Source organism: Notolabrus celidotus, chromosome 8 (genome assembly GCF_009762535.1).
Source record: "Notolabrus celidotus isolate fNotCel1 chromosome 8, fNotCel1.pri, whole genome shotgun sequence".
NCBI lineage: Eukaryota > Metazoa > Chordata > Actinopteri > Labriformes > Labridae > Notolabrus > Notolabrus celidotus.
The window spans coordinates 15,468,911-15,493,951 of record NC_048279.1 but is presented as its reverse complement, the minus strand read 5'-3'; the positions used below and the strand labels follow the sequence as shown (position 1 = coordinate 15,493,951).

Here is a 25,041-nt window from a genome sequence, read left to right as displayed (position 1 = left end):
AGGAATCATCATACCATCACATTCCACCAGAATCTAACCCTCCAACCTCAAACAAAGTGCAACTTTCAACATTCATCTCTGAAATAACAATCTCCATGTGACCACCAGCTGTCGCCTCTTCTTTCCCATCTGGATTTTCTCTAACCCCACCAGTTCCTAACACCTCAAATTCTCCAATGCTCTGACAATTCTGTCCTCAGATTACAGAAGCTCCCACCATGCCCATCCACGTTCTGGGGCAACCAGCTTGTCAAGTGGAGGGCGGCGAGGGGACGAGAGGGAAAGTTCACACAGAGATTCAGGGTCTGCAAGGGCCCTAGTTCCAGCAGAGCCTCAGCATCTAGGCCTGTGCCATGTACACCTACGAGAACAACAACAATTTCAAGAGCTCCAAACACAAGCTGAAGCTGAACTCGACATCAATGAGAACTTTATTTCCCAAGAGCCCCCTAATCGTGTCCGAACCAAGTCAGACCCCACCCAGCAGAGTACAGAGGAAATAGCTGAAGTTTTAGAAATCCCAGTAGTGGATAATGCAGGATTCAGAATCAGAGCCCAAACAATGAGTCAGTCCCAGAAAAGCTCAAGATACTTCTGTGACTCCTGCAAAGCGAGGCATAGGGCAGAGGGCCTGTCAACAGCTGTGAACAGTAGTGGGAGTTCTGGGAAACACTGCTCCAGTGCTTGTGCTTCCCGGGATGCAGGTGCTGTTGATCTCATGGCCCTACCTCCCCCTGGGAATGAAGAGGAAGAGGAGGCAGAGGTTGGAGGAGAAAAGCTACAACCCCCGCCGCCTGCAATTGCTGCACCACCACCAGGCTTCAGGGACAACAGCTCAGATGAGGATGACACAAAGAGAAGGAGGAGGGCTCGCATTAATGCAAGCCAAGGGGTTGCTCCAGGGAAGCTGGCCCAAGCCAAGGAAGATGTGCCAGTGACACTGATTGATAATGTGACCACTAGGACTGTCCGTGATCATGCTCAAGAGCTTGATGATGCGCTGGTATCCACCTTACAGGCGCTAGAGGCTTTGGCAGCGTCTGAGGATTACCCCCATCACCCTCAACAGCCAACACAGACTGCAGGTCAACAGGCTCAGTCATGCCACAGTTCACAGCTCACACACAGAATCAACACAACTACTGATCTGATACATACTTAAGAAGAGTCTCCTTGTCAAACGGGAAGAAAATCCTGTTCTTTTGATTCTACTGCAGCAATATATGCATAATAAAACGCAAATTACATTTACTAAAGATACAAGTGATATAAATCAAGAAACAACTACAGTAGCAACTTACTTTGCAATACTCTATTTTTTAGATACAATTCTTTAACAATTCTTTAACTGGTCAAAGGAGAATCTACCGGTCTTTCCCTTTTCTCAAGCATGCAACAGCATATGTCTCAGGTACAGTCAGGCTAGCCCACCGGTGCAAAGTACAGTTTCAAAAGACAACTTAATTCTGATTCTGAAGGACAGACTTCAGAAAACATTAAAGATATTCCAAAATTGTTTTTGCTGTTCTGTGATTATGATAAATTCATCAGGGAATGTCGTAATCCTTCCACTTTGTTCAATCCAGTACAGTAACACACAAATAGTTAAAAAAAGCGACTTTTTTTCACAATATTTTTGTGATTGAATTATCCTAACATTGTGCTTTGTTACCTTCCTTCTCAGGGCTGATTGTCTTAGCTGCCATTACACCAGAGTCGTCATTGGACTCAGGCCACGAGACCAACTCCTCAGAGTTTACCGATGTTTCTGAGATGGTGTCAGCTATGAAGCAGAACCAAAACCAGGCCTACCTGCTGGCTCACAACATCAACAAGGAACGAATCCTCTGTCGCCGTGACTTTCCCCTTGCTATCCCTGGCTGCACTGCAAAGACCATAGGGACCGGGGCCTTCTCTGTGGGTCAGATTCGTGCTGGCTGTCCACCCAAGCAAGTAATCCTTAGCAAGACTGTTCCCTTTAAAGTAAGTCCAAGTCAAGAATCTACAGTGCTTAGTATTATGACAGAGCAGGGGGGAAATCAAGACGCTACTCAGTCTGAAAAAAAAGCAGAAACGAAAGCAAACTCAGAGTCCACCAAAGCAAACACCCCTGATCCCCCCTCTTTGTCACCTGAGGAACTTAAAGTATCAGCTGCTTCACTAAAAGCTCAAGTAAGTAAAGATCAGAAGCTTTCAAATTCTTTTGGGGAGACACCGCCCCAAAACCAGTCTGAGGGAAAAAAGGGGAAGACAACAGCACCTCTCAAAACAGACCCTAGCAACAAAGCCTTACCTATCCTCCTACCTGTGGACAGAACTGCCTCTGCCAAGATTTCTCCCACTAATATGTGCCAAGACACCAAGACTGCCTCTAGTGAGACCATGAAGCCTTCAAGCTCTGCAGAACTTCTGCCAGTGGATGATCTTTTCTGCACATGCCCAGTGCAACAGGAGCCTGGACCTCAACTGAGACTTAAAGACCCCCAGGTTCAGAAGGTAGTTGTGTTTCAAACCTCCTCCCCTACAGATGATGAGCGTCTGCGGGCCAAAGGTCTCCAGATGGCTAACAGTAAAGAAAATTCTGTGAGAGTAGGAACAGATCCGAGTTTGGCAAAACACAGCCCTCAAATAAAAACCAAGTACTCCCCTCGTTTGCCTGTGAAAGCAGAGAGAAAGGAAGCAGCTGAAAGCAAGACTGAGGAGGCCCAGGGCAAGTTAAATCCTGAGACTCAGAAATGCCCTATAAAATCCTTACCAATTCTAGATGATCCAACAACACCTAGTCCCTCTGTGGATAAGGTCTCCACTCTTCCAGCCAGAGATTTAAAGAAGCAAGGCAGTGGTAAAGGAAAGTCCCCACGCAGTGCCCCCTTCCTGAGCTTTAGAAACCTACTGTCAGCTACGTTCCCAGCAAGAATGCGGAGAGAAACAGATGAGCGCAGGGCTCAGCTGCAGAAAGTCCGTCAGTATGAGCTGGAGTTCTTAGAAGAGCTGTTGAAACCCAAGTCATCCCAGGGTGAATTTTTGCCCCAGGGATCCTCACCAGTGCCATCAGGCACTCCCTGTGCCTGCCAGCTTCGCACCAGCCCTGTTCTTAAGGCACCAGGTATCTCTAGGGAACAGCGACGCAGCTGCGACTGTAAGCGGATGTGTAGAGGAATGCGACTACCTGACACACCAGTTGGCTCTACAACAGAGACACAACAAAGAGGCAGAGAGAGAACTATCTCAAAAACCCCTCCAGCCGTCTCCAAAGCCCCTCACAACCAAGGTGCTCCAAGGAGACCTCAGACCTTGGAGATCAAGACCACAAGAATACGCTCAACCAGCCTCGAGTCAAGAGAGCTAAGGGGAGAGCAAGGCTCCTGCTTACCCACTTGTACCTCTCAAACAGATTGCATGGGAGGTCCGCAGTATAAGAAGCTCCAGAGGCGATACAGTATCGGAGAGCTTGATAACAGCACTAGCACACCTGTGTATGCTGAGGTAAAGCCAAAAGCCAAGAGTCTAGAGAAAGAAATGGAGAGAGTGAGGGCCACAGGGCTCAGGCTCCCGACCCCAATAGAGCCAGTTCACACTCAGTCTCACCAGGACAAGGGGAAGAAGGGAGTATTTTTCATTCAGGGAGAAGATTTAGTGCGGGAAAGTAAAGATGGGCCTGGAGAGGTGCTACTGACCTTGCCCAGTGAAGACAGTGATGACAAAGATAAATGCTGCTCATTCTGTTTCTGCTACAGGAAGTGTGAAGCAGCGGATGAAAGCAGTGAGAAGGATGAGCTCTCATACTCAATACCACTCCAAGTCCTTCCAGGCATGGAGCTGGACTCGCGTACCTTTCCTGTAGTAAGCAAAACGCTCCAGGTTCTAAATGCAGAGGATTGTAGTGGGGAAGAGGAAGAGGAGGAGGAGGAAGAGGAGGAGCCACAGACACAGGAGATTGACCTGAGAGCTTGTGGTACACTGGAAGGGAGCTTGGCACGGGTACAGGCTCTACAGGGCAAAAGTTTCAGCTTGCCTGATGGCTTTCTTAATGCCCAGTTGGATGCTAATGAGTTGCTTGCTATCCTGCGTCAGTGTGCCAACAGCCCACAAGCCGAGGGTGAAGCTCGTCTTCCTCCCTCACAGATTACAGAGTACAAACAAGAGTTGGCGGTGCGCTTCAAAGAATTCAGAGCTTCTTGTCGGCGGGTGGCAAGTGTTGAAAAAAGCCCAACACGTATGCTTGCTGTAGTATCAGCCAGCTTTCAAGTATTGTGTGAACTGACTCAGACCTTCATTAAATTAGTCAGGGGGGTTCGTTCTGAAACCCAAAGGCTGCAGCTGCTGAGAAAAGTTGAGGAAGTAGCTATCAACTACACTTTGCTTCTACGTGCAGCAGAGGAATCAATGGGACACTCAAGCAGCCTGCCAACAAAGACAGTGAGCCCTCAAGTTCCCCCAAACACCAACAACATGAGCTCTCTCACTCGACCCATTAAGACTCTGCCGACCCAGTGAGAACATATCTGGAGGGGATGTTCCAAAACAGTCCAGATTGTGGGTGGCTTCTCTATCCAAAATCATTGTTTGTTTGTTTACATTTTTTAAAAGTCATGCAATGAATCATCCTCAGTAAAAATGGAAATACACCTGTTCCATCTCATGTTTACAGGCCCTGAGGTAGCCTCCTGGATCTTCTTTTGAAATATAAAGATACACTCAACCAATGCACAATGGATAAGAACCCTATAACAGACTGGGTGATACAGGGCTAATCACCTCACATCAACACTCACAATATACAAAAGTCATTATAGTATAATATTTTATATGTAATGTACATTTGAGTTGTGTCTACTTAGCAAATAATATAAAGTTTTGTGAAGAAAAAAGTGAAGAATATATTTGAAATGTATTGATTTAAGAGAACTATAAAGATTATAATAAATCATCAGAAATAAATGTATGCTCTGGACAAAAATATTTCAGAGAACTCGTCAAGTAGCGACTTCTGTTAATTGCGTAGATCAAAGCGTTGGTTTGGCTAGATGGTGATGTGTTTGTTAAATTTTCTTACTGTTGTAATGCAAAATGGAGATCTCTGTTGGCTTTGTTGACAGCATCTGGCATACCGATATGAAAGTAAAACTGTATGTGGCACTGTTGGAAAATGACAACACCTAAAAGACAAGTCTGACATTCAAACTAAACTGACTGACTGAAGCCCATTATCTCACTATAACAGTGCAGGTATGAACACACCTGCTCAGGGCAGACAATGTAGCAGAGACCCAAGTCATAACTTTATCACTATACAGTAATGAGTGTTGTTACCTCACTCAGCTGTAAAGAAGGAATATCCATACTGTACTTAATAACGCACAGTGTATTTTACACCATCACTGATCAATGTCTCACTTGCATAACACTGTCATGGTTCAAAATATAGCTATCCACTTGCAAGTGAGTAAGCTTATCACTAGAATTTTGCACAAACTCTGAAATTAGCTCTGCAAGTTGAAATATATCTTTTAATGTTCAAATTAGTGTTTTCTATTCACTCTGCTGCTGAATAACTGACTTGAGTCCACAACACCAGTTCTACATGATCCATCTCCTCAAAGCTAAAGCTTACCCGTTTCAAAGGATCCTTTGTTTTTATTCAGGTTTTCAGACACAGTATAAAAAAATATGCTTTCTGTGTGCTGTTATACATTGTGCAATCTAGCAAATATATAAGAAACACACAAAGTAGTTTTCTATGTATTTTAATAAAACTAACACATCTGTTTCCTGTCTGAAATCTTCTTTGTGTCTCATCCTCTTGTTGTTCTTGGAAATTAATCCCAGAGGCTTTATACGTAGTTGTGCTGGTGAACATGTGTACTGGACATACTGTTAGATGAAAGTGTTGTGAAAAAAGTTGAAATTGGAAAGTAACAACTGGGATGCACCGATACTGCAGACAACATATCTCTAGAGCATGTGTTTTTGCAAAAAAAAAAAAGTTGGACTTTGATTTTTCTACTGTTTTGATATTTTGAAATCCAGTGAAACTGAGTTATAGGTTTCTCAGATTGTTAACATCCCTCAAAAATCCACCCTAAGTCAATGTATTTGACTGAATTATCCCTTGTTAAAGGTATCTGTGCTTTATAAAAAATACTGTTGGATCAACAAATGCCATGTAATGGATATATTGTAGAAATCATATAACAATATGTTCAATATATGATAACTGTTCAAAGTACATGGGGATGTGTTTAAAGCAAGTATTTCTAAAGTGTATTTTAAGAAAGTTACACATTACTACTTTCAGTTAGTCACTTCAGAATAATGTGATTCATCAATGTACAAATACAGCCCAACCCCCTCCCACTTCTCACCCACACCCCTAAAACTTTATTTGCACTGACTGAGTGTAAACGGAAGGCAGGTTTTTCTGCAGGTCTTGTTGGTCTCACAAACACATTTGTAGTGTATGCAAACACTCTCTTTTAACAGTTTGTCCTTTGCTGTCGATGTGGCATTTTCCATAACCATATGCAGTGTTTTCTCCTTAGCTGTACTGCATGTTTTCCCTAACGTATTAGATTTTCTGGGGCAGATACTTCAACAATTGTAGGTGATGAGACTGTTTATACAGACCATTTTCCAGTTCCAAAGTGGAAAACAGGCTAAAGTAAAAGGCTGAGGTGGCAATATGTTAATGTTTTGCAAATAATATTATGTATGAAAATGTACTATTCTACACTGCAAATGTAAATAGTAAGATAAAATATTTGAGAAAATACAAAACAATTTTAAAATCTTACTTGTAACATTACAACTTATCCAAACTCGTCACTATTTTGTATAAAGGAAAAGATAAAACATGTCTGTAAGGTAATTATTTATAGTAGTTATGTAACATAGAGACTAATAGCAAAACATATATTTTAATGAGTATATTACAAGCATAAAGCATGGGACATGTTTATTTTTATAAACAAAAATATCCAGACAATATTCTCTCATCAGCCGTTGAACATTTTGACATTATGATGGACATTTGTTGTGGTTGTCATTGTTCAGTTGCTTTGCTAAACTGTGTGGATTTGTCTGTGTTTCATTCACACAATGAGCTCGCCATGGCTTAATCCATTGTTTCTTTCTGTGCACCTATTCATTCCTGTCTTTATTTACTGTCAATGATCTTGTCGTCACTGTGGTCTTCTGTCTGTGTACAAAGTTAACTCATGTTTTAAGAGCAATAAAGTATATTGTATAAACTCTCAGAGAATTTGAAGATGACATTGCATGCAGTTAACTCTTTGTAGTGAGAGGGTGGCCATTCAAATAAATGAAAACCAATACATCATCTGGAAGATAAGCTACCTTGAAGCATCTCCTGCTGTTTGCCTCTGGCAAAAACTAATGTTGACTCAACAATGTAAACCTCTCTGACTTGACACAACACCAATAATTAACAGTAAATGGTTGTGTGTTGTTGACATTTAAGAAATGTTTACTTTAAAATGTTTTTTTTCTGTATTATTCCTGTTATTGTTAGGTATTGAAGGAACAGATTCGTGCTAGCCCACACCCAACCCTTTGTTATATACAATGAAATAAGGTCTTGTTCGTTGTTTGTGAGACTCACAGCAGCATAGTCAAGTAAAAGTACCTTTCACACCTAAACATACAGCAATGTGTCCCTGTTAAGAGAGATTCAATTTATAGTCACAGGTGGAAAAAAATGCTGTAAAGCCAGAACTTGCTATCTCACTATCCTGTCTGGGGCGCTTGAATACTATTGTTTCAGTAATGGCAAAACATTACTCTAAACATTATTAGGAAAAATCCACATTGATTATACTAGATCAAATGAAAATGACTGTTGTGCAACCAATATGTACCTACCTTTTTCCTTGACTGCATTTTGTTGAAGCAGATTTTGTATTGGTCCTGAGGAGGGTGCCAAATATATGCTCGGAGTCTCTGCCAAAAATGAGAAAGCTTGCTTTAATGCAAAGGGAATGTGGTGTATGTTTCCTGAAACTAGATTATGAAAGTTTTGATTAACAACTACAACAAACCCTTCCCCATAAAGTTGTTGAATGAGCTAACGTGGACCGTTTCTTATCTTACACATCAGTGCCCTCCACATACAAGTCATTTTTTGCTAAACACGCTTTAAATAACATTTTACAAGTTTTTTTATAAAACAATCGTTACTTTGTACTATTATGTTAGTCAATGAATTGACAAAAAGGGTAAAAGAGACAGTTGTCACTTGGTGTGCTTGTGCAACTGAGTGTCCACTTACTTTGGGCTTATTTGGCCTTTCTGCTTTAATTTGCATTTGCTGTGTAGCGTTTCGGTCAGGGGTGTCAAACATGCGGCCAAAACCGGCCCACCAGAGGTTCCAATCCGGCCCGCGGAACGACTTTACAAAGTGAAAAAATGACAGAGAAGACATTAACAGCATTTTTTTAATAAAATGAACTTCTATTTCAAATTTGTCCTCTGGGGGTCGGATAAAATCATAGAGCTGATGAAGCGAACCTGAACGGCGCTTATTTTCAGGGACTTTTTTTCTCAAAGTGAGAAAAAAATATCACTTGCTTTTTTCATAATCCGGTTGAGATTCATAAAGACTTTTTAGAGCACTATAAAATGATCCACTAACTACTAACACTAGTACTACACCCTGCATACACCACTGTCCAGCAAGCAGACTGTTAATGCTTTAGCTGAATGGTCCAAAATAGTAAACTTTACCTTCTTCATTATTATAATATATATATTATTTTGCAGTAAACATTACACTGTGTGTCAGGTGAATGGGTAACCTGTGTGTTTTGTGTGTTCGCAGCAGGTTTCATGGCTTAAAGAGTATAATATTAGGCCCACTATGAGTCTCATCATGCCCAAAAATACAACAGCTGTTTTTGTAGAAAGATTGTTCATTAAATGTGAACCTATACAGAATGTACCTGTACTTTTTTTGCACCAAAACAAAGGGGAAAATGTAGAATTGTTGTTATTTATAGATTATTATGTTATGATTTTACTGGTCCGGCCCACTTCAGATCAACTTGGGCTGTATGTGGCCCCTGAACTGAAATGAGTTTGACGCTCCTGGTTTAGGTCGATGGTTGAATCTGGCACAGGAGTATTCACTTTTGTGCCTTGCTCGCTCACGTGCCCCTGGTTTTGGCTCCTCTGCCGGAATTACGTCATCGCGCCATAACCTACGTGAAGCGTGCGCGCCACCCTTGGAGGAAAAAAAACGCACGCTAGATGTGTGGGACATAATGGTGGATAGGTAGGGAACACACTTTAGCTCGCAGGAGCAGCTCATCAACTGTTGAACAATTGTAGTTGTCGTCTTTGACTCTCAGGTACTTGTGACTTCATACTAGCCCGCTGGCTCAACCTGAACGACGCCCTGGACCACAACAAAATGCCGAATATCAAAATCTTTAGCGGTAGTTCACATCCGGACCTGTCTCAAAAAATAGCAGACCGCCTGGGTCTTGAGCTTGGGAAGGTTGTTACGAAGAAATTTAGCAACCAAGAAACATGGTGAGTTGTCGACTGCTGTGGCTGCCTGGCGCATTATACAATCAGAATAATGGCATTATCTAGTACGCAAGTGTTGTAGCCGAGCGACATGTATGTGGTTAGAAATGTGGTGTCACGGTGAATTTGCCGCGCAGTGTTGTTGGGGAGTTGTAGTCCACGCATGTCTGAGAATTCATGCTAACTACCTGCCTTTCTGTAATCCGAATCAATAAAGCCATCTTCGTTGCACCACTAAACTGAAATTGTAACGTCATGTCACACATCATGAAGAGACTCAATTTCTAACTCTGCATGCTGAATTTTCCCTCAATTAAACCCTAGTTCACACGTCAACACAAGCTACTGTTTACCCTGCCTCATCCATCACCTGCCTGCCACGGTGTGCTACCTTCATGCACTAAGTGCTGTTTGTCTTGCCCCCTCTCTCTTCTGGCAGCGTGGAGATCGGAGAGAGCGTACGTGGGGAAGATGTCTACATCGTACAGAGTGGCTGTGGGGAGATCAATGACAATTTGATGGAGCTGCTGATCATGATCAACGCCTGCAAGATTGCCTCTGCCTCCAGGGTCACGGCTGTCATCCCCTGCTTCCCATATGCCCGTCAAGACAAGAAGGACAAGGTGGGGGTGAGGGATATCTGTCTAATTACTTCTGTCATGCCATTTGCCATCAAGCATCATGACAAGAAGCCTGTGGCCATGTCCATCAACAAACACCCGACAAGGCATATTTGCGTTTCTTCTTTTTTTGTTTGCTTTTCCCTTTTTCATTCTACATGCTTTAAGTGCTGCACAGTTCCCCATTCATTCTTTGTTGTGTTGCTGTTTGACTGTTATTTGCTTTCATTCAACATTTCAGTGACATTGCATGGAAGGAATGTGCTGCACTTCATATTAAAGTCTAAGATATAAACTTTATGTTAAATATTGTGATGAGACAAGGTAATCATCTAGGGTTTTGTAATAAGTTTGTTAAGTAGATATAGGCTACTTGTATTTTGGAAACTTTGGATTATTTTAGTGTAAGGAAGTGAAAATGCCTCTATGGCCTAGCCATCAGTTTGATGTTATTATTAGAAACAAGCTATGCTTGCCACTTCACTTATTCCATGTGACGTAAGAGATCTGTTTTCATTTCAGAGCCGTGCTCCTATCTCTGCCAAGCTGGTGGCCAACATGTTGTCCGTCTCAGGCGCTGACCACATCATCACCATGGATTTGCATGCCTCACAGATACAGGTGAGCAGCACAGACACAGTAAATAGAAGTCAGTTGGCTTATACATCTAGATTAAACATTACAGCAACTTATGTGGTTTATTTATTCTACAATCCAAACCCATTTGCCTGATTTCAATATGTATAGTGAATAGCAGCTTACAAAATGAGATATGAGCCTTTTATGTAGTTTAAGTTCAATTCCTCTGGCCCTTACTTATAAACCTTTGTGTTATCTTTTTCCAGGGTTTCTTTGATATCCCTGTTGATAACTTGTATGCAGAGCCAGCTGTGCTAAAGTGGATTAAAGAGAACATCCCTGAATGGAAAAACTGTACCATCGTCTCACCCGATGCAGGAGGAGCCAAGAGGTATGCAAGTGTCTTCATATAGATATTCTGCCTCTGACCTTAGCTCAGCCTCAAAGCTCTCCTTCAGATTCATTGTAGTTTTGTTGTGGAAGTTTTTTTCCGTTACTGGTGAATAGTGAAATAGAGACTTCTGCCAGCCGACAAGGTTTTATTATTTATTATTTATCTTTGCAAAGAAGCTGTTAGAATGAAGAAAGACCCCGAACATGGGGAAAGCTTAAACATTTATACCTGAGGAATGGGGCGTATGTTCCTACCCCTAAGTTGTTTCACACCTTTTTTCTGCTGCAGGTATCTAGACCAGGGTGGGGTTGTGTATTCATAAAGGAGGTTTAGGAGGTCTAAACATCACAATTTAAAACACAAAAGGACCTGGTATCTCGTTGAGAAAACAGAAGGTGGGACACCTCAAGCACTGCAGGTATCTGCACCAAGACAGGGTTGTGTAACCGGTAATGGTGGGCGGATCGATACCAAAATATCGATACTACAGATACTACGCCTCGTTTTTCAAGATCGATTCTAGCGTCAATAGGATCGATACCACCTTCAGTTTCTCTCCTAGTTTTATTCATTTCATTAAAGAGTAGGGCTGTCAGTGCAAACAACGTTCCATTCTCTTGAACACACTTAGTGCATGTACTCTTTGCTTCTCCACTGCTGCGGTCCTGTGTGCTCAAACAACGAACGCATCACGCACGCTCAGCACGCCACAGCACGCCACAGCGCGCACCCTGACTAACGGTGTCAATCAGACATGCATTGCATGCCGTGATGGCTGAAAGTAAGAGGAGCATCTTTTGGAGCTATTATACAGCCGTTACTGAAAATGTAGTGAACTGCATCATGTGTAGGAAGGCTGTTCGCTACTGTGGTAGCACCACTAATTTGTTAAAACATATAAAAATCCATCACTGTAGAAACTTACGGGGTCTAGACATAAAGTACAAAAGGACCTGGTATCTTGGTTAGTGAGCAGGAGATGGGGCGTCTCGAGCAGTTGAACACAAAGGAACAGAAACTACCATTACAGTTTCCAATGAGTTTGTGTCGCCTTACTCAACTATATGGCGGCTCTAATTTGCCATGTGCGTTTACAGATTTGTAATTTTTGGAGATGATAAATAATACACTGTCATTGCAGGGTCACCTCGATAGCGGACAGGTTGAATGTGGACTTTGCTCTCATCCACAAAGAGAGGAAAAAGGCAAACGAGGTGGATCGCATGGTTCTCGTCGGAGATGTGACAGATCGGGTTGCAATTCTAGTTGATGACATGGCTGACACATGTGGCACAATCTGCCATGCGGCTGACAAGTAAGCTCCTTTACTTACTTTTATTTGTGTATAGATAAGAACTTTTGATTATAACAAAAGACTGAAACCAACGCCATGTTTGTTACTGTGGTTACTATTTTACTGTTTCTCTCCCGTAGACTTATTTCTGCTGGTGCAACCAAGGTGTATGCCATCCTAACCCATGGCATCTTTTCTGGCCCAGCTATCTCGCGTATCAACAATGCATGCTTTGAAGCTGTGGTGGTCACAAATACAATCCCTCAGGAGGAGAAGATGAAGCATTGTCCTAAAATACAGGTCAGGCCAAATACATTATTAGTTTTGATCTACAAGTGATGATTTTGATTTTGTTTTTACTTTGAAAATAATTTCAAGAGCCTAAACAGGGAATTGAAATTGTCTCATTTAAGCATTCAAATTCAGAATGTTGTGAAACTTGTATTCTTTGGGAGCAGGAATGTATATTGAACCAATACTTACAGATAGGTGTGTTTGATGTATTCAAAACATCTTGTCCTCTCTCCCTCCAGGTCATAGACATCTCCATGATCCTTGCAGAGGCCATTCGTAGAACTCACAATGGCGAGTCTGTGTCATACCTGTTCAGCCACGTCCCCTTGTAACAAATAGTGTCAGCCATCCACCACCTGCTGTTACACCAAATAAGAGAAGAGGGATTTCCCCACCAAAAAACACAACCATAAGCAAAGATGTCCTGCTAACTAATCATTAAAAATGAATGAACTGTCATGTCTGTTACTAATGCTGACCCCACTCATGTGAGCCCTCTCCCCCTTTGAGTAGTGTCCTTCATGTCCAGGGCACCAAAGCAACCGCAAGCTACCTATGTAGGCCAGCATATTTATTGTACTTGGATAAATAAGTGATTATCCATTGTGAACTTTGTCTCCCCTTACACCAAATGTTTAATCAGAGTTTCTCCTGACCATCTTCACTCTTCAGGAGTCATTTCAATCTGTTGCCTATAGAGCTTATGTGAATTTGTCCATGTCAGGAGTGGTCAGGAGAAGCCTCTGCCATTTAAAGCTGTTACAGTGATTTTGTTACAATAAACGGGTGTAGTTTTTCCATGTTGCTCTTGTATATCCTGCTGTTCGAGAGATTATAATTAATGAAGTGAATGTGTTTTGAACTAGTTTACAGTGCCACTGAAGCTCCACTCAACCAAGAGTGCCTCAACAGTCTGAAATGGAATAGCTTGTTCCTCCACTCCTAATCCCCCGCCCCCCCCTCCTGTGTAGAGGTGTTATTTTCTCCATAAATGAAGAGCTTTGATGTGTCTTATCAGGCTGTAGAAAATGTTTTTTGTTCTTCCTTTCAACTCTTGAGGTGCCCTCATTGAGTGGGGCCTGCCCAGTGTCCAGGGTTCACCCTGTAAGGTTCTCTGCTGAAGGATTGTTTATGGAGAAGATGCTGGGTTTTTAGTTTGGGGTCTCTGCAGGCTGGAGCTTCCTTCAGAAATGTTCACCTGCTTTTTTTTTGTGTGTGTCTATTAATGTCTTGAAAGAAGGATTTGTCATCAGTGTGCATATTTTGAGCCTTCATGTTTACGTTTTCAGTAGAGTGAATGCGCCAATCATCTGAGGATGCGTTCTTAACAAAATTAAACATGAGTAAAATCTTCATCCTGGTTCTTGTTTTTGTTACTTCTGCTAACCCTAACCCCAAACCTATAGCTTATACCTGATAAATATAATGTTAGCCTATATATGAATATTATAAGAACTATATACTACGGATCTAACTTGTGAGTATTGATTTATTAGCATTAGATTTACCGACTGTAGGCCTATGGCTGAAAATCCTATGCGTATGAAGACTGACAATGTGATCCTTTTTGTCTTGAGGATTAATTTTATAATTGACCTGCGACATGTTCCCTTTGTATTTATGATAAAACAGAAGGTTATGAACGCTTACAACAGATCAATTGTCTTGAATGTTTACCGTAAAGCACATTGTGCTACTGGTTAAGAGATAACACTGATTGATAGGCAGAGTAACCAATCACTGACAGCGTGACGCAGAACGTCTTGAGCAATGGCTGTTCTCGGTGATGCGGGTCCTCCCTTCCTATTTTATAGGACACCGGCTCAGTGCCTTTCTTTACATCCAGACACCGTGCACCGATTGCCGAGCCCTCACCTTTATCCAAATTGATTTGGAGGACAAGTGATTAGTCCAAACAAAGTGAGTTGGAAAATATAGATGCACGTGCTGCCTTCATGTCTAGATGATGGGCAGAGGAAATCTTGGATATTATTCTTCTTAAAATTTCTACGGCTGTGCTGCCCTGGTAAGTCCTCTTCATCTCTGATTTTGTTTATGTTTTTGATCACTTCCTTTCTACTTGAGGTATTTAACTTCGACAGAATTTACATGCATTGCATCCTTCCTGGTTTCATGTTCCTGCCTTTCAATTTAAGTATCAGATTGGTCAAACTGATACTGAAACTATCACAGGTGTGTCCGCCCCCTAAATCCTGTATTACTGTCTTGTATCAGTGTGACATAAAATGATTAGTAATTCAATTTCCTCTCAGCTCAAGGATGGCCGGAAGTCCTAACCATAAACTTGATGAAGAGGGCCTTGGGGGCCGAGTGGTTCGTTTCCAGAGCTACCTGCACGGAGGGACCTCCAGTTTGCTTTCAACCCTCCCCACCCTCATTGTCTTCCCTGTCTACAAAACTGTTTTCCGACAACAGATCCACAACAATCCAGTTCACCTGGCAGTGGCACAGCTCTACAAAGAGGGTCCAGTAAAGCTCTATAGGGGTGTGGTCCCTCCCTTACTGATGAGGACGCTGAATGGCACACTGCTCTTTGGCCTCCAGGACACTCTCCTCCACCAGCTCTCCACCTCGTCCCATAATATCATCTCCACCTCGGCTCGGCCTGCTCTGGCTGGCTTTGGAGCAGGTATTGTGGAAGCCATGGTTTTTACCCCCTTTGAACGTGTCCAGAATGTGCTGCAAAATGGCCAAAACGACCGTCAGCTACCCACCTTGAAGAATGTTCTTGTGAGGCTAAAGTCGCAGGAATTGGCTTTAGGGTACTACAGAGCATTTCTGCCCATCACAGCCAGAAACGCCCTGGGCAGCTCCCTCTACTTTGGACTGAAGGGTCCTGTGTGTGCAGTTGTGGCAGGGCAAGGGCACTCACCAATGATATCATCCTTCATCTCAGGGACACTGACCTCCATGGCCATCAGCCTCGCCCTTTACCCACTCTCTGTGCTGGTGGCAAACATGCAAGCACAGGTGGGAGGGGAGGGGAAAGGGGTCATGGCAGGTTGGAGGACGCTGTGGACATCCCGACAGCGGAGTGTGGCTCTGCTGTACCGGGGAGGTTCTCTAGTTATTCTGAGATCATGCATCACATGGGGAATTGCAACTGCTGTTTATGACTGTCAGCAGAAACGCTCAGGCTGACCAGATACTGTTAACAATATTTTGTATTATTGTTTAATGACATACCTTTCAGGAAACAGTGCAATTTGAAGAAAAAAAATAATGACAATTACTGAACATGCACATTCCAGTATTTTATTGAATGTGTTTATGAATCAGCGATAAGACTTAACATGCCATACCCATTTGGCCATTTCCACAGCAGACGTGCTAACAGGAAGAGCACTGTTTCCACACAACATTACCAAAAGCTTCCTTCTGTTCAAGTATCTTGACCGTAAGCCAGTTTGCACAATTCTAGGTACTTAAAACTGAAGCCAAATAATTTACTTAAGCTGCATCGTGTGATTATTTACACCTGTTCTTTTCTTACTGTTGTATGTTAAAATGTCTTCTGTGGAAAGCATGTATATGATATTACTGCCACATGGTGCACTGTCGGATTCGAACCAACCACCACTGCCAGATTTGTTATTTAGGCTGCAGAAGGAAGTTAAAAGCATCACTGACAGGACTTGAAAATATTACAGTGTAACCAGACATTGTTAGTGCATATAAGAGATCAGGAAATCACAGGTGCCTTGATTTTTTATTTTCATACGAGGGAACTTCTCAGATGTTAACCTCCACACTTCATTGACTCATCCTGGGAATCACAGCTCATCTTGTAAGCACTGTTATATGATGTCCAGTAAGGCTATGAGTGGGCTTTGCCTTTTTCATGTTTTCAGGATGTCACTTTTTTGTCTTTATTAAAGTAGTATTTTTTGAAAAGACAGAAATGCAGGCAAAGAAATTCCGAATAGGATCCCTTAAGGTCACAAGACATACCTTTTGTTGTCTATGATTCAGTTTCACTAAATGATAACCCTGTCACGGTGTTCTATGATTGATTATGGCATAAACCCTGTGATACAAGAGATTCTAGGAAATATTGTTGTTTACTGTATCAGCTACATGTGATCCAAGGAATTGGTTTCATCTTTGTAAAAGTGGGTTATTTGATTTTAAGGGCTGGAGACTTACATCACACTGTTACCTTAATATGACATCTACATCAGGTGGTTTCTTCAATCAAGGGGGATGTATGTTAATGGTGTACTGCCAAGATATGACTGAATTTTCTGCATGAGATCAAATAAGAATAGGAATCAAAAGATTTGAAAAGCAAGACAGGACTCAGTGGTCAGCATGGTTTCCTAACTATACAGTCCTGGTTTAGAGTGTGTCTCCTGACAGGTCTCTCTGAAAGGTATTTTCCTGCTCTCCTGATGTCTGCATTGGTGTGCAGAAGCTTGAACTTGCAGGTTATGCTGATTGAAGACTACTACTACTATGTATTGTAAAATTCAGGATGCATCCTGCCTCTCACAAAGTGTGTTGGACAGCATCCAGTCTTCTGGAAATAGATCAAATCTGTTAATATAATAAATGTATTTGTTATCCACAAGGTGAGCCCATTGAACAAAACTATACAACTGTGATAAAACAGTGTAACCTGCCTCCCTGTAACTTCACTGTATATATGTGATGTTATGTAGCCTATTGCAAAAAATGGATTTTTCAGTGCATTAATAAATTATTCATTATATCCCAGACTTCACTGCTTGTTTTGTGATATATTTCATGTTCTTCCACCTTTCTAATGTGTTTCGTCCAAACATGTCATGTCGTAATAAATCCGCTAGATGGCACTGTGTTAAAAACAAATGAATTCATCCAGCAATAGCAGAACAGGCTGTGCATTCCCCCACGCAGGTATTTGGGAGGAACAAACGAGTGGGGAGATAACACTGAAAGGGCAGCTGTGCTTACGGAGCAGCCTGTGAGGTTTCAGGGAAGCGTGTCCAATTAAAATGCTTCTCTGAGCGAGAGGAGCCAATGAGAGGCGAGCATCGGAGTCGATGTTGGTGCGCAGAAGGGCGTGCGGTCCCTATTTAAGCCGTTGGTTTTGCATAGATTACACGGACGCACTTTACCTGTAAAGGACATCGTCACTACGCACCCGAGCACCAGGTAAAATTCTCTGATTGTCTTTGTAGTTTGACCGCATTAAAATTGACATTAATGTGAAAAATGTAAATATCATAATGATGAAAAATATTTGTGTCTTATAAGTGTTATGCAATACTTAGGTTATTCAGACACTGTTTAACTGTCTACTCAGTTATATTTAACACAGATAGCCTTCTTGACATCATTGCATTCCACTGCAAAGGGCTGTCACCTTATGTGATTTGATGCTGAACTGATGTTTGTTTTCATGCAAACTTGGACACGCACTAGTTATGTTCTTGATGCCTTGTTGGTTTCCTGGGATTGATGTGCACGTAACTTTTTTCCATAATCTCGACATGTTGCAAACCGGTGAATCAATACCTGTACATAATATTACAGTGTAACGTGGCACCTTATTACAGAAGTTGGTATATGTGAGTGACTGAAGTTGGTGCCTTTTTATGACTATTCAGCCCAGTAACCGCCGTGTTCAAATTAGGTGCGGCATAAACGGTGTGCATGTATGAGCATGCTCTGCAGACAATGTCGTTGGTGATGGAATGATCATGTGTTCACACTTTCTCATGTTTTTCAAAAACTCTCTCACGCCCTGTTTTGAGTCAAAATCTGTGTTCTGGAGTTTGTAAAATTTTTTCACTACCTCTCTCGTTTTTTTTCTTCATTCAGAAATCTTCCAAAATGTCAGACAATCAAAGTGGAGTCAACAAGGAGTTGGAGGGATATGACAAGAACAAGCTGAAGAAGAGTGACACAAAAGAAAAAAACACACTTCCAACTGCAGAAAGTAAGTTTTAGAGAGAAAAAATGTTTTCTTCTATCAATAATAACAACTACTAACATCGCATTTCAGATCACCTGCAGGTCCACACCCACATTTTACAAAGATAACAGATAAACCTGCCCAATCTATTTGTTGCTTTTTTCCAAGCTGCAGTTTATCAAGAGGCTTTGTCAGACACATTTAGCTCTACATTTTCCAGCAGAATAATCTTCAAAATTAGTTGAATGCCAGGATGAGATACTGCACAGTGCACACTAGGAGTGTCTCACTCCTCGTAGATTGACTCTTAGATTTGCAGTGACATTAAGCTGCAGGAAGAATTCACTATGAATTGTGCCAAAATGTTCAGCTTGAGTGGATCTGTCCAGGTTAAAACATGTTTTACGTCAAGACTGATAACAGTGTGTAAGTTGTTATTTAAGTAGTAAGATGTTGTTTATATTATAATAGAAGTAGGTGGCAATGCTGATGCAATTTGACTCTTTAATAGTTAACTGTGGTTCTGGCTGTGTCCACAGCTTAATAAATCCGGTTATGACAAGAAGCTTATATTAGCTTACATTGAAAACAGATAAATAGATCAATATTTTAGTATTATTGATATGATTTACATCCTACATTTCATGTAATGTTTAATCATGTGTAACAAGCTGAGTGTGTGGCCATAGTCGGGGGCATCTATCAGGGAGGCATTTTTGTAATGAAAGATGCTAATATGTTGCATGTTGGGAAATATATGATTCAGCATATTTTGTTCCATTTCAGAGACTACAATTGCAGATAGCTTTGACATCATCTGGGGCAGTACACTGCCAATTTGTTAGAGTAGCATTTTAAATATTTGAACTCCTGGTCACACCTGGTGATTAAGAGAGAAACTTGACTTGAAGTTATGGAAGCTTATCAGCAAATGTCAGTAAGTGAGACATAGACAATTTTTACGTACTAGAAAATTTCAAACTCATGCACTGGAAATCAAATTTTCTATTGCATGACTGAAAGCAATATAACATGTTTGTTTACTTTCTCAGTCTGAGAAGTATTTAAAGCTGCTCTTTTACCTCCTGACTCAGTTGTAGATTGATCACATTACCTCTGTCTTCGTATGTCTTGTTATTCTACAGTCATTGAACAAGAGAAGAAATCCAAGGAAGTTGATAAAACAACATGATTCCTCTCAGTCACTCCTGCCCTGTTACCTGCTCCATCTCCAGTCAGGAGTGCGGTCCATCATCTCCTCCTCTGCTTCTGTTTTCTGTGCCACCATGATCAATTCAAAATGGTGTTTGGGCTGATGCTATGAGAAAATATGTATGTATTCCATGGATAAATCTATGCAATGGGTGATTTTACTGTGCTATTTCCATGCAGCTTATAATAGGGTGAATAGAGTAAAATGATTTGACAGGCTAATTTTTCAAAATCCAGGGAAAATATAAAGTATCAATGGAAAGTAAAGCTAATTTTTTGTTAACAAAACCACAAGTATGCCTATACATTGTGCCACACAGGACATGTTCTGAAAAAAAACCCACAAAATTATATTTTTGTTCTAATAAACTTGGTGAAAAATGATTTTCTGTATTGCTTTTGTAAGAATTTTGCCAAATAATCATGTAAACGTTTTAAGTGAGTAAGTGTTTTTATGCATACTGGGAAAGATGTTATTTGAAAAAGTAAATTTATGGAAGTTGGACATTGTCCATGTTAAGTATAAATGTAAATGTATAAATGGGTTATATTTAAGGCTCAGGTGCATTGTAAAGCTCTGTGAGAACAAACTACTGCCCAGTTGTACTCCTCAGACCTCAGACATGCACCATCACTGCTTAAAACTTGGTCTGTATGGAAACTGCAGGCATTCTGGCCAAGCTATAAGGCCCTGTTTTTTTCCATCTTCTATTTGAAAAAAAAAAACTATTCCGCAACAATGAACAGAAAACATGACGGAACAAAGATTTTATCTTTTTAATCTTCAGTGAAGGATTTTTCTGTGTTTTTGGTAGATTGTAAATGCCAAAGGTCACAAGGATCAAGGCATTTATGGTTATTTTCAGAAGGTCAAAATGTTGCTCATAAAGCAAACAAAGAGAGCAAAATTGGTAGTTTTATGTTTTCCATTTTTAAGTTTGCACTTACAGGAGCACTTACTATTTTATCAGAGCCCTTTAGATGTCTAGGTTGCATTAACTAACATTAACACTGTGATACTGTCTGCAGACAGGCAGGACCAGTTTGCCTTGGCTGCTCATGACTTATGATTGATTGCTGTTTGAAACCGTTGAGTAAATCTCACTCACTCTGTGAAACCTCCACCATCTAGAGTTATAACAGGTCTAAGCCTGCTGAATACAAGGGAGTGGATCTGCTGCAGGTAGTGCACATTTTACATCCCCAGCATGAGACATCATCTATGTTCGAAAAGTCAGAATCAAATACGTTTTTGTTTTCATGTGTGTCACATTTCCAGGCAAAAGTTTGCTGTAATCTTGTTTTTTTGTTTTATTTGGCATGAGGCCCTTATTGAAGAAGAAAGGCTGCGTCACATGGATCAGGGATTGAGAACTGTTTCTTCCCTCAGACTATGTACATGGATTGCTTAAGAAAGAACAGGCTGTTGCTTTCATAAAAAAGCCTGTTGAAATATGGTAGTGCAGTGGCAAGTATGGGCATGAGAGTGAAGTACTTGATATCATCTAATTGGCAGATGACTGTCAGATTATTTAACAGTACTGCAGATTGACAATTTAATTTCAGTTGTAAGAAAGCAAGTACAAAAAAAGGAATCACTTTTCAAGACAATGATAGGCAATGCTTGTCATGTACTGTGAAAACAGACATGTTTGCAAGAAGAGAAGGTACATTTGAGGACATGAGCAATGGCAGGAAGTGTCACAAGCTTACAAGCTTATCGTGTTCCCTTAAAATTACACCCAGCAATCTACAGAAAAATAAAACTCAGCTCTGACAAAAGATTTATGTTTCAGGACTGTGTTATGAGCCTTGTAAACTTTGCCACCTGTATTTTATTGCATGCTGTGAATAATCAGTGTTGTTCCTGCATCAACATGCACATGATGAATGTTTTTAACAAACAAGTTATACAGGTTCCCTTAGTTAATACTTCCTTAAGTTCATCCTGTCCAGCAAAAACAGAGATATGAGTAAACATTGAGTAACACCTGCACAATGAAAAGACAATGAAGATGTTCTGAGTAAAAAAATAACCACAGCTTAGATTACAATTTGCAGTAATTTAACTTGTTAGTTTCTAAAACCATACACAGTTTAACTGTATCAATTCATGCAACAATCCAGTAAATCCTGGAGGCACAGTCATATGCAGTACATGTGAGTAAACCTGAATGCAACAAGTCTTTAACTGTTTCTTTGCATCTGAACTTCTAGAATTGTTGTAACCCTCAAACAGCTGATAAATATCCCCAGAAATACAAAACCATAATTTTCTAATTTGATACAGGAGATGTGTTTACTTACTTTTCTCTCTCTGTTGGGGAGTTTAATAACTCACACAAACAGACAGACATGTAAAAGCTATACAGTCAGGATTCCGGTGGTCATCAGCAGCTAGACATTTAAAAAATATATATTTTCCAGCCCCAGGACTGATTATGAAAATAGGTCTATGGTGGACCAACTCACCAAAAAAGAAAAACAAATGAAAACAGGAAAAGAAAATCTCAGCTGCAACATGTTCAAACTTTATCCACATACTTTCTTATAATCTGGATGATTCATGATTATGTAACTCTGAAGTAAACATCTCCGTCTGACTCTCGTGTTAGCATTGGTATCATGTAATAGCACAACAGACTCAGCCTTTTAAACATAGTTAGAATTTTCAGAAGGTCAAAATGTTGCTCATAAAGCAAACAAAGAGAGCAAAATTGGTAGTTTGATGTTTTTCATTTTTAAGTTTGCACTTACAGGAGCACTTACTATTTTATCAGAGCCCTTTAGATGTCTAGGTTGCATTAACTAACATTAACACTGTGATACTGTCTGCAGACAGGCAGGACCAGTTTGCCTTGGCTGCTCATGACTTATGATTGATTGCTGTTTGAAACCGTTGAGTAAATCTCACTCAATCTGTGAAACCTCCACCATCTAGAGTTATAACAGGTCTAAGCCTGCTGAATACAAGGGAGTGGATCTGCTGCAGGTAGTGCACATTTTACATCCCCAGCATGAGACATCATCTATGTTCGAAAAGTCAGAATCAAATATGTTTTTGTTTTCATGTGTGTCACATTTCCAGGCAAAAGTTTGCTGTAATCTTGTTTTTTTGTTTTATTTGGCATGAGGCCCTTATTGAAGAAGAAAGGCTGCGTCACATGGATCAGGGATTGAGAACTGTTTCTTCCCTCAGACTATGCACATGGATTGCTTAAGAAAGAACAGGCTGTTGCTTTCATAAAAAAGCCTGTTAGAATATGGTAGTGCAGTGGCAAGTATGGGCATGAGAGTGAAGTACTTGATATCATCTAATTGGCAGATGACTGTCAGATTATTTAGAATAGGTATAAGTATGTCATTTATGATTTATTCTTCCAAAATAAATGCATTTGATATCAAATTAGTGCATAAAAATGAAACAAAATATAGAAAGTAAAAGTTTTGACCGTTGACTTCATATTAATATATCTTATACAGTGTATGGTTTTAACACTCAAAAAATGACCCACACAACGTCTGTGCATCAATAATGAAGAGAAACCTTAATTTGGGATAGCAATTAATTTATTCTTCACTGCCAACTGTACTACATATATAAATAATTATGTGGGGAGATTGGTTTTGTACCTGTGTCTGTTTGTTTCTTTTTAATTGTTGCTTTGTGTTTATTTATTTATTTTTATTTTTCCATTAACTTATCTCATGCTATGAACCCCAGTTGAGGTACTGCATGAGGGGATGAACAATAGAAAGGGTGGAGTATGATAAAAAGTTTATGGATTTTTTTGTGTGTAGTTGTCAGTACAAAACTTTAAATCTGTTTATCTGCATGCTTGATTAATCTGTCTTGTTCCTTTTGTTGTTGTTGTTCTGTTTAGGTGGTCTACTTTGTAACCCGAAAATAATAATTGAAAACAAAAAAAACAACTAATAATCATAATCAATATTTTATTCAGAATAAGGTAATTTAAAAAAAACGGTCCCGTTGTCTTCATAAAATATATATCAGAGATCCCTTCTTTATTTGGGCAAATTCAAATTAATCCCCCCCTGTGCCTGAGTCGCGCTAATCAGCTGTGCCGCGCAGTCAGACAGAAGTTGCACAGTGCTGCACAGAGTGCGCTAAAGGCAGGTAGAATGTCTGGAAAAACAAAGTCTGGGTCCCAGAAAAGTAGGAAAAGAAAGGATTGAGAGGAGAGAGAGAAAAAAGGGCGACAGCATGTCACCCAGTTTTTCTCCAGGAAAGGTTGGAATAGTCTCTGAGTGGTTCAAATCAACCTGTTTGCTAGTTTGATGCCCACAATGAGATGAACTATGTTGTCGCTAATTACACTAAATGGGTTTCCCTGCCCTCCCTACCAGACCTGTCAGCAGGTACACTGTCTCCCCACAACTCCCCCCAACCCAATGAACAAGAAGGTGAGCAATGTAGCATGTCAATTAGCATTATTGAGGGGGTCTGTGGGAATCTCTTTTTTCTCTCTCTATCTGTACTATTACAAAAACCTATAAAAACAAAGCTATAGCTAAGCTATATAAGCTACAGCCTATAGTCTGTTTTGGATGCTGTGTAGGTTGAAGCATTGATTAATTTAGTCTGTTTTAATGTCACAGAGATTACTCAAATAATACCTTCAAATCAGATATTTTGATGCTGACTGATCCCACAAGGGGCAATGTGTTTAAGTCGCTTTAACCTCTTAATAAATGTAATTAATAAACATGATCCGATAAACTTTAACACTACAAAGTATCAAATCTAGCATTGCTGATACAGAACAGCATTATATATCCATTATTCTGCATGATTCAGTGCTGCTCTTTTCTGTTGTGCATTCATTTTTAAAGACTGTTGTAACTTTGATTATGATGTTATTATAAATGGTATTACAAGATATATATGGGGACCAATGTGATCATTTTTCGTGGGGCCCCAAATCCCTGGCGGCGCCCCTGCACATTGGTTTAACACACTTGAAAAATAAAGTTAAATAAAATAAAACAAAAATAAATAATGAAGAGACATACACCATAGATTTACGATCCAGACGGCATGTGGCTCAACCATGCAAACAGCGACACCCAATGGCTTCAACATAGAATACAAATTGAAATGAATGCAGTACCACATCTTCCCTACAACAGGCGCCAAATAACAGAGAAACCCAGTCTATGG

At 40.5% G+C, this 25,041-nt stretch overlaps 3 protein-coding genes and 1 long non-coding RNA gene across 6 annotated transcripts in view; all 4 read left to right on the top strand.

Annotated features, from left to right (window-relative positions):
* The window catches only part of frmpd3 (FERM and PDZ domain containing 3), a 117,532-nt gene extending 111,759 nt beyond the window's left edge, over positions 1-5,773 (top strand). The window contains exons 16-17 of the mRNA XM_034689324.1: positions 201-1,085; positions 1,685-5,773. Of these exons, the coding sequence (XP_034545215.1) occupies positions 201-1,085; positions 1,685-4,497 (3,698 nt within the window). The 3' untranslated portion in view covers positions 4,498-5,773. The remainder of the gene's footprint in view (positions 1-200; positions 1,086-1,684) is intronic.
* A 3,462-nt stretch (positions 5,774-9,235) lies between these two features.
* On the top strand, positions 9,236-14,082 carry prps1b (phosphoribosyl pyrophosphate synthetase 1B). Of its 2 annotated transcripts, none has more exons than XM_034689445.1 (7): positions 9,236-9,549; positions 9,986-10,175; positions 10,689-10,787; positions 11,012-11,136; positions 12,281-12,454; positions 12,574-12,733; positions 12,967-14,082. In XM_034689445.1, exons 1-7 carry the CDS (start codon positions 9,428-9,430, stop codon positions 13,057-13,059), a joined length of 963 nt encoding a protein of 320 aa, XP_034545336.1. In that variant the 5' UTR covers positions 9,236-9,427; the 3' UTR covers positions 13,060-14,082. The 2 variants fall into 2 exon arrangements, with proteins under 2 accessions (XP_034545336.1, XP_034545338.1); XM_034689447.1 differs by having other exon boundaries at positions 9,237-9,549; positions 9,986-10,169.
* Positions 14,083-14,524: 442 nt separating this feature from the next.
* LOC117817010 (solute carrier family 25 member 53-like) lies at positions 14,525-17,466 on the top strand. Of its 2 annotated transcripts, XM_034689449.1 has the most exons (3): positions 14,622-14,647; positions 14,813-14,920; positions 15,001-17,466. In XM_034689449.1, the coding sequence occupies exon 3, from the start codon at positions 15,008-15,010 to the stop codon at positions 15,887-15,889; it is 882 nt and encodes a 293-aa protein (XP_034545340.1). In that variant the 5' UTR covers positions 14,622-14,647; positions 14,813-14,920; positions 15,001-15,007; the 3' UTR covers positions 15,890-17,466. The 2 variants fall into 2 exon arrangements, with proteins under 2 accessions (XP_034545339.1, XP_034545340.1); XM_034689448.1 differs by lacking the exon at positions 14,813-14,920 and having other exon boundaries at positions 14,525-14,753.
* A 285-nt stretch (positions 17,467-17,751) lies between these two features.
* LOC117817011 lies at positions 17,752-20,243 on the top strand. Its single transcript, XR_004632072.1, has 3 exons — positions 17,752-17,884; positions 18,554-18,671; positions 19,793-20,243. It is a non-coding gene; the product is annotated as an uncharacterized LOC117817011 (long non-coding RNA).
* The last annotated feature ends 4,798 nt before the right edge of the window (positions 20,244-25,041 follow it).

What these genes read in the sequence shown, in the direction of transcription:
- LOC117817010 (XM_034689448.1), top strand. Translation starts at nt 15,008, where the DNA reads ATGGCCGGAAGTCCTAACCATAAACTTGATGAAGAGGGCCTTGGGGGC.
- prps1b (XM_034689445.1), top strand. Translation starts at nt 9,428, where the DNA reads ATGCCGAATATCAAAATCTTTAGCGGTAGTTCACATCCGGACCTGTCT. An exon ending in TTTAGCAACCAAGAAACATG is followed by an intron (nt 9,550 to 9,985) that starts GTGAGTTGTCGA and finishes CTCTTCTGGCAG; the next exon opens with CGTGGAGATCGGAGAGAGCG. An exon ending in ACAAGAAGGACAAGGTGGGG is followed by an intron (nt 10,176 to 10,688) that starts GTGAGGGATATC and finishes TTTTCATTTCAG; the next exon opens with AGCCGTGCTCCTATCTCTGC.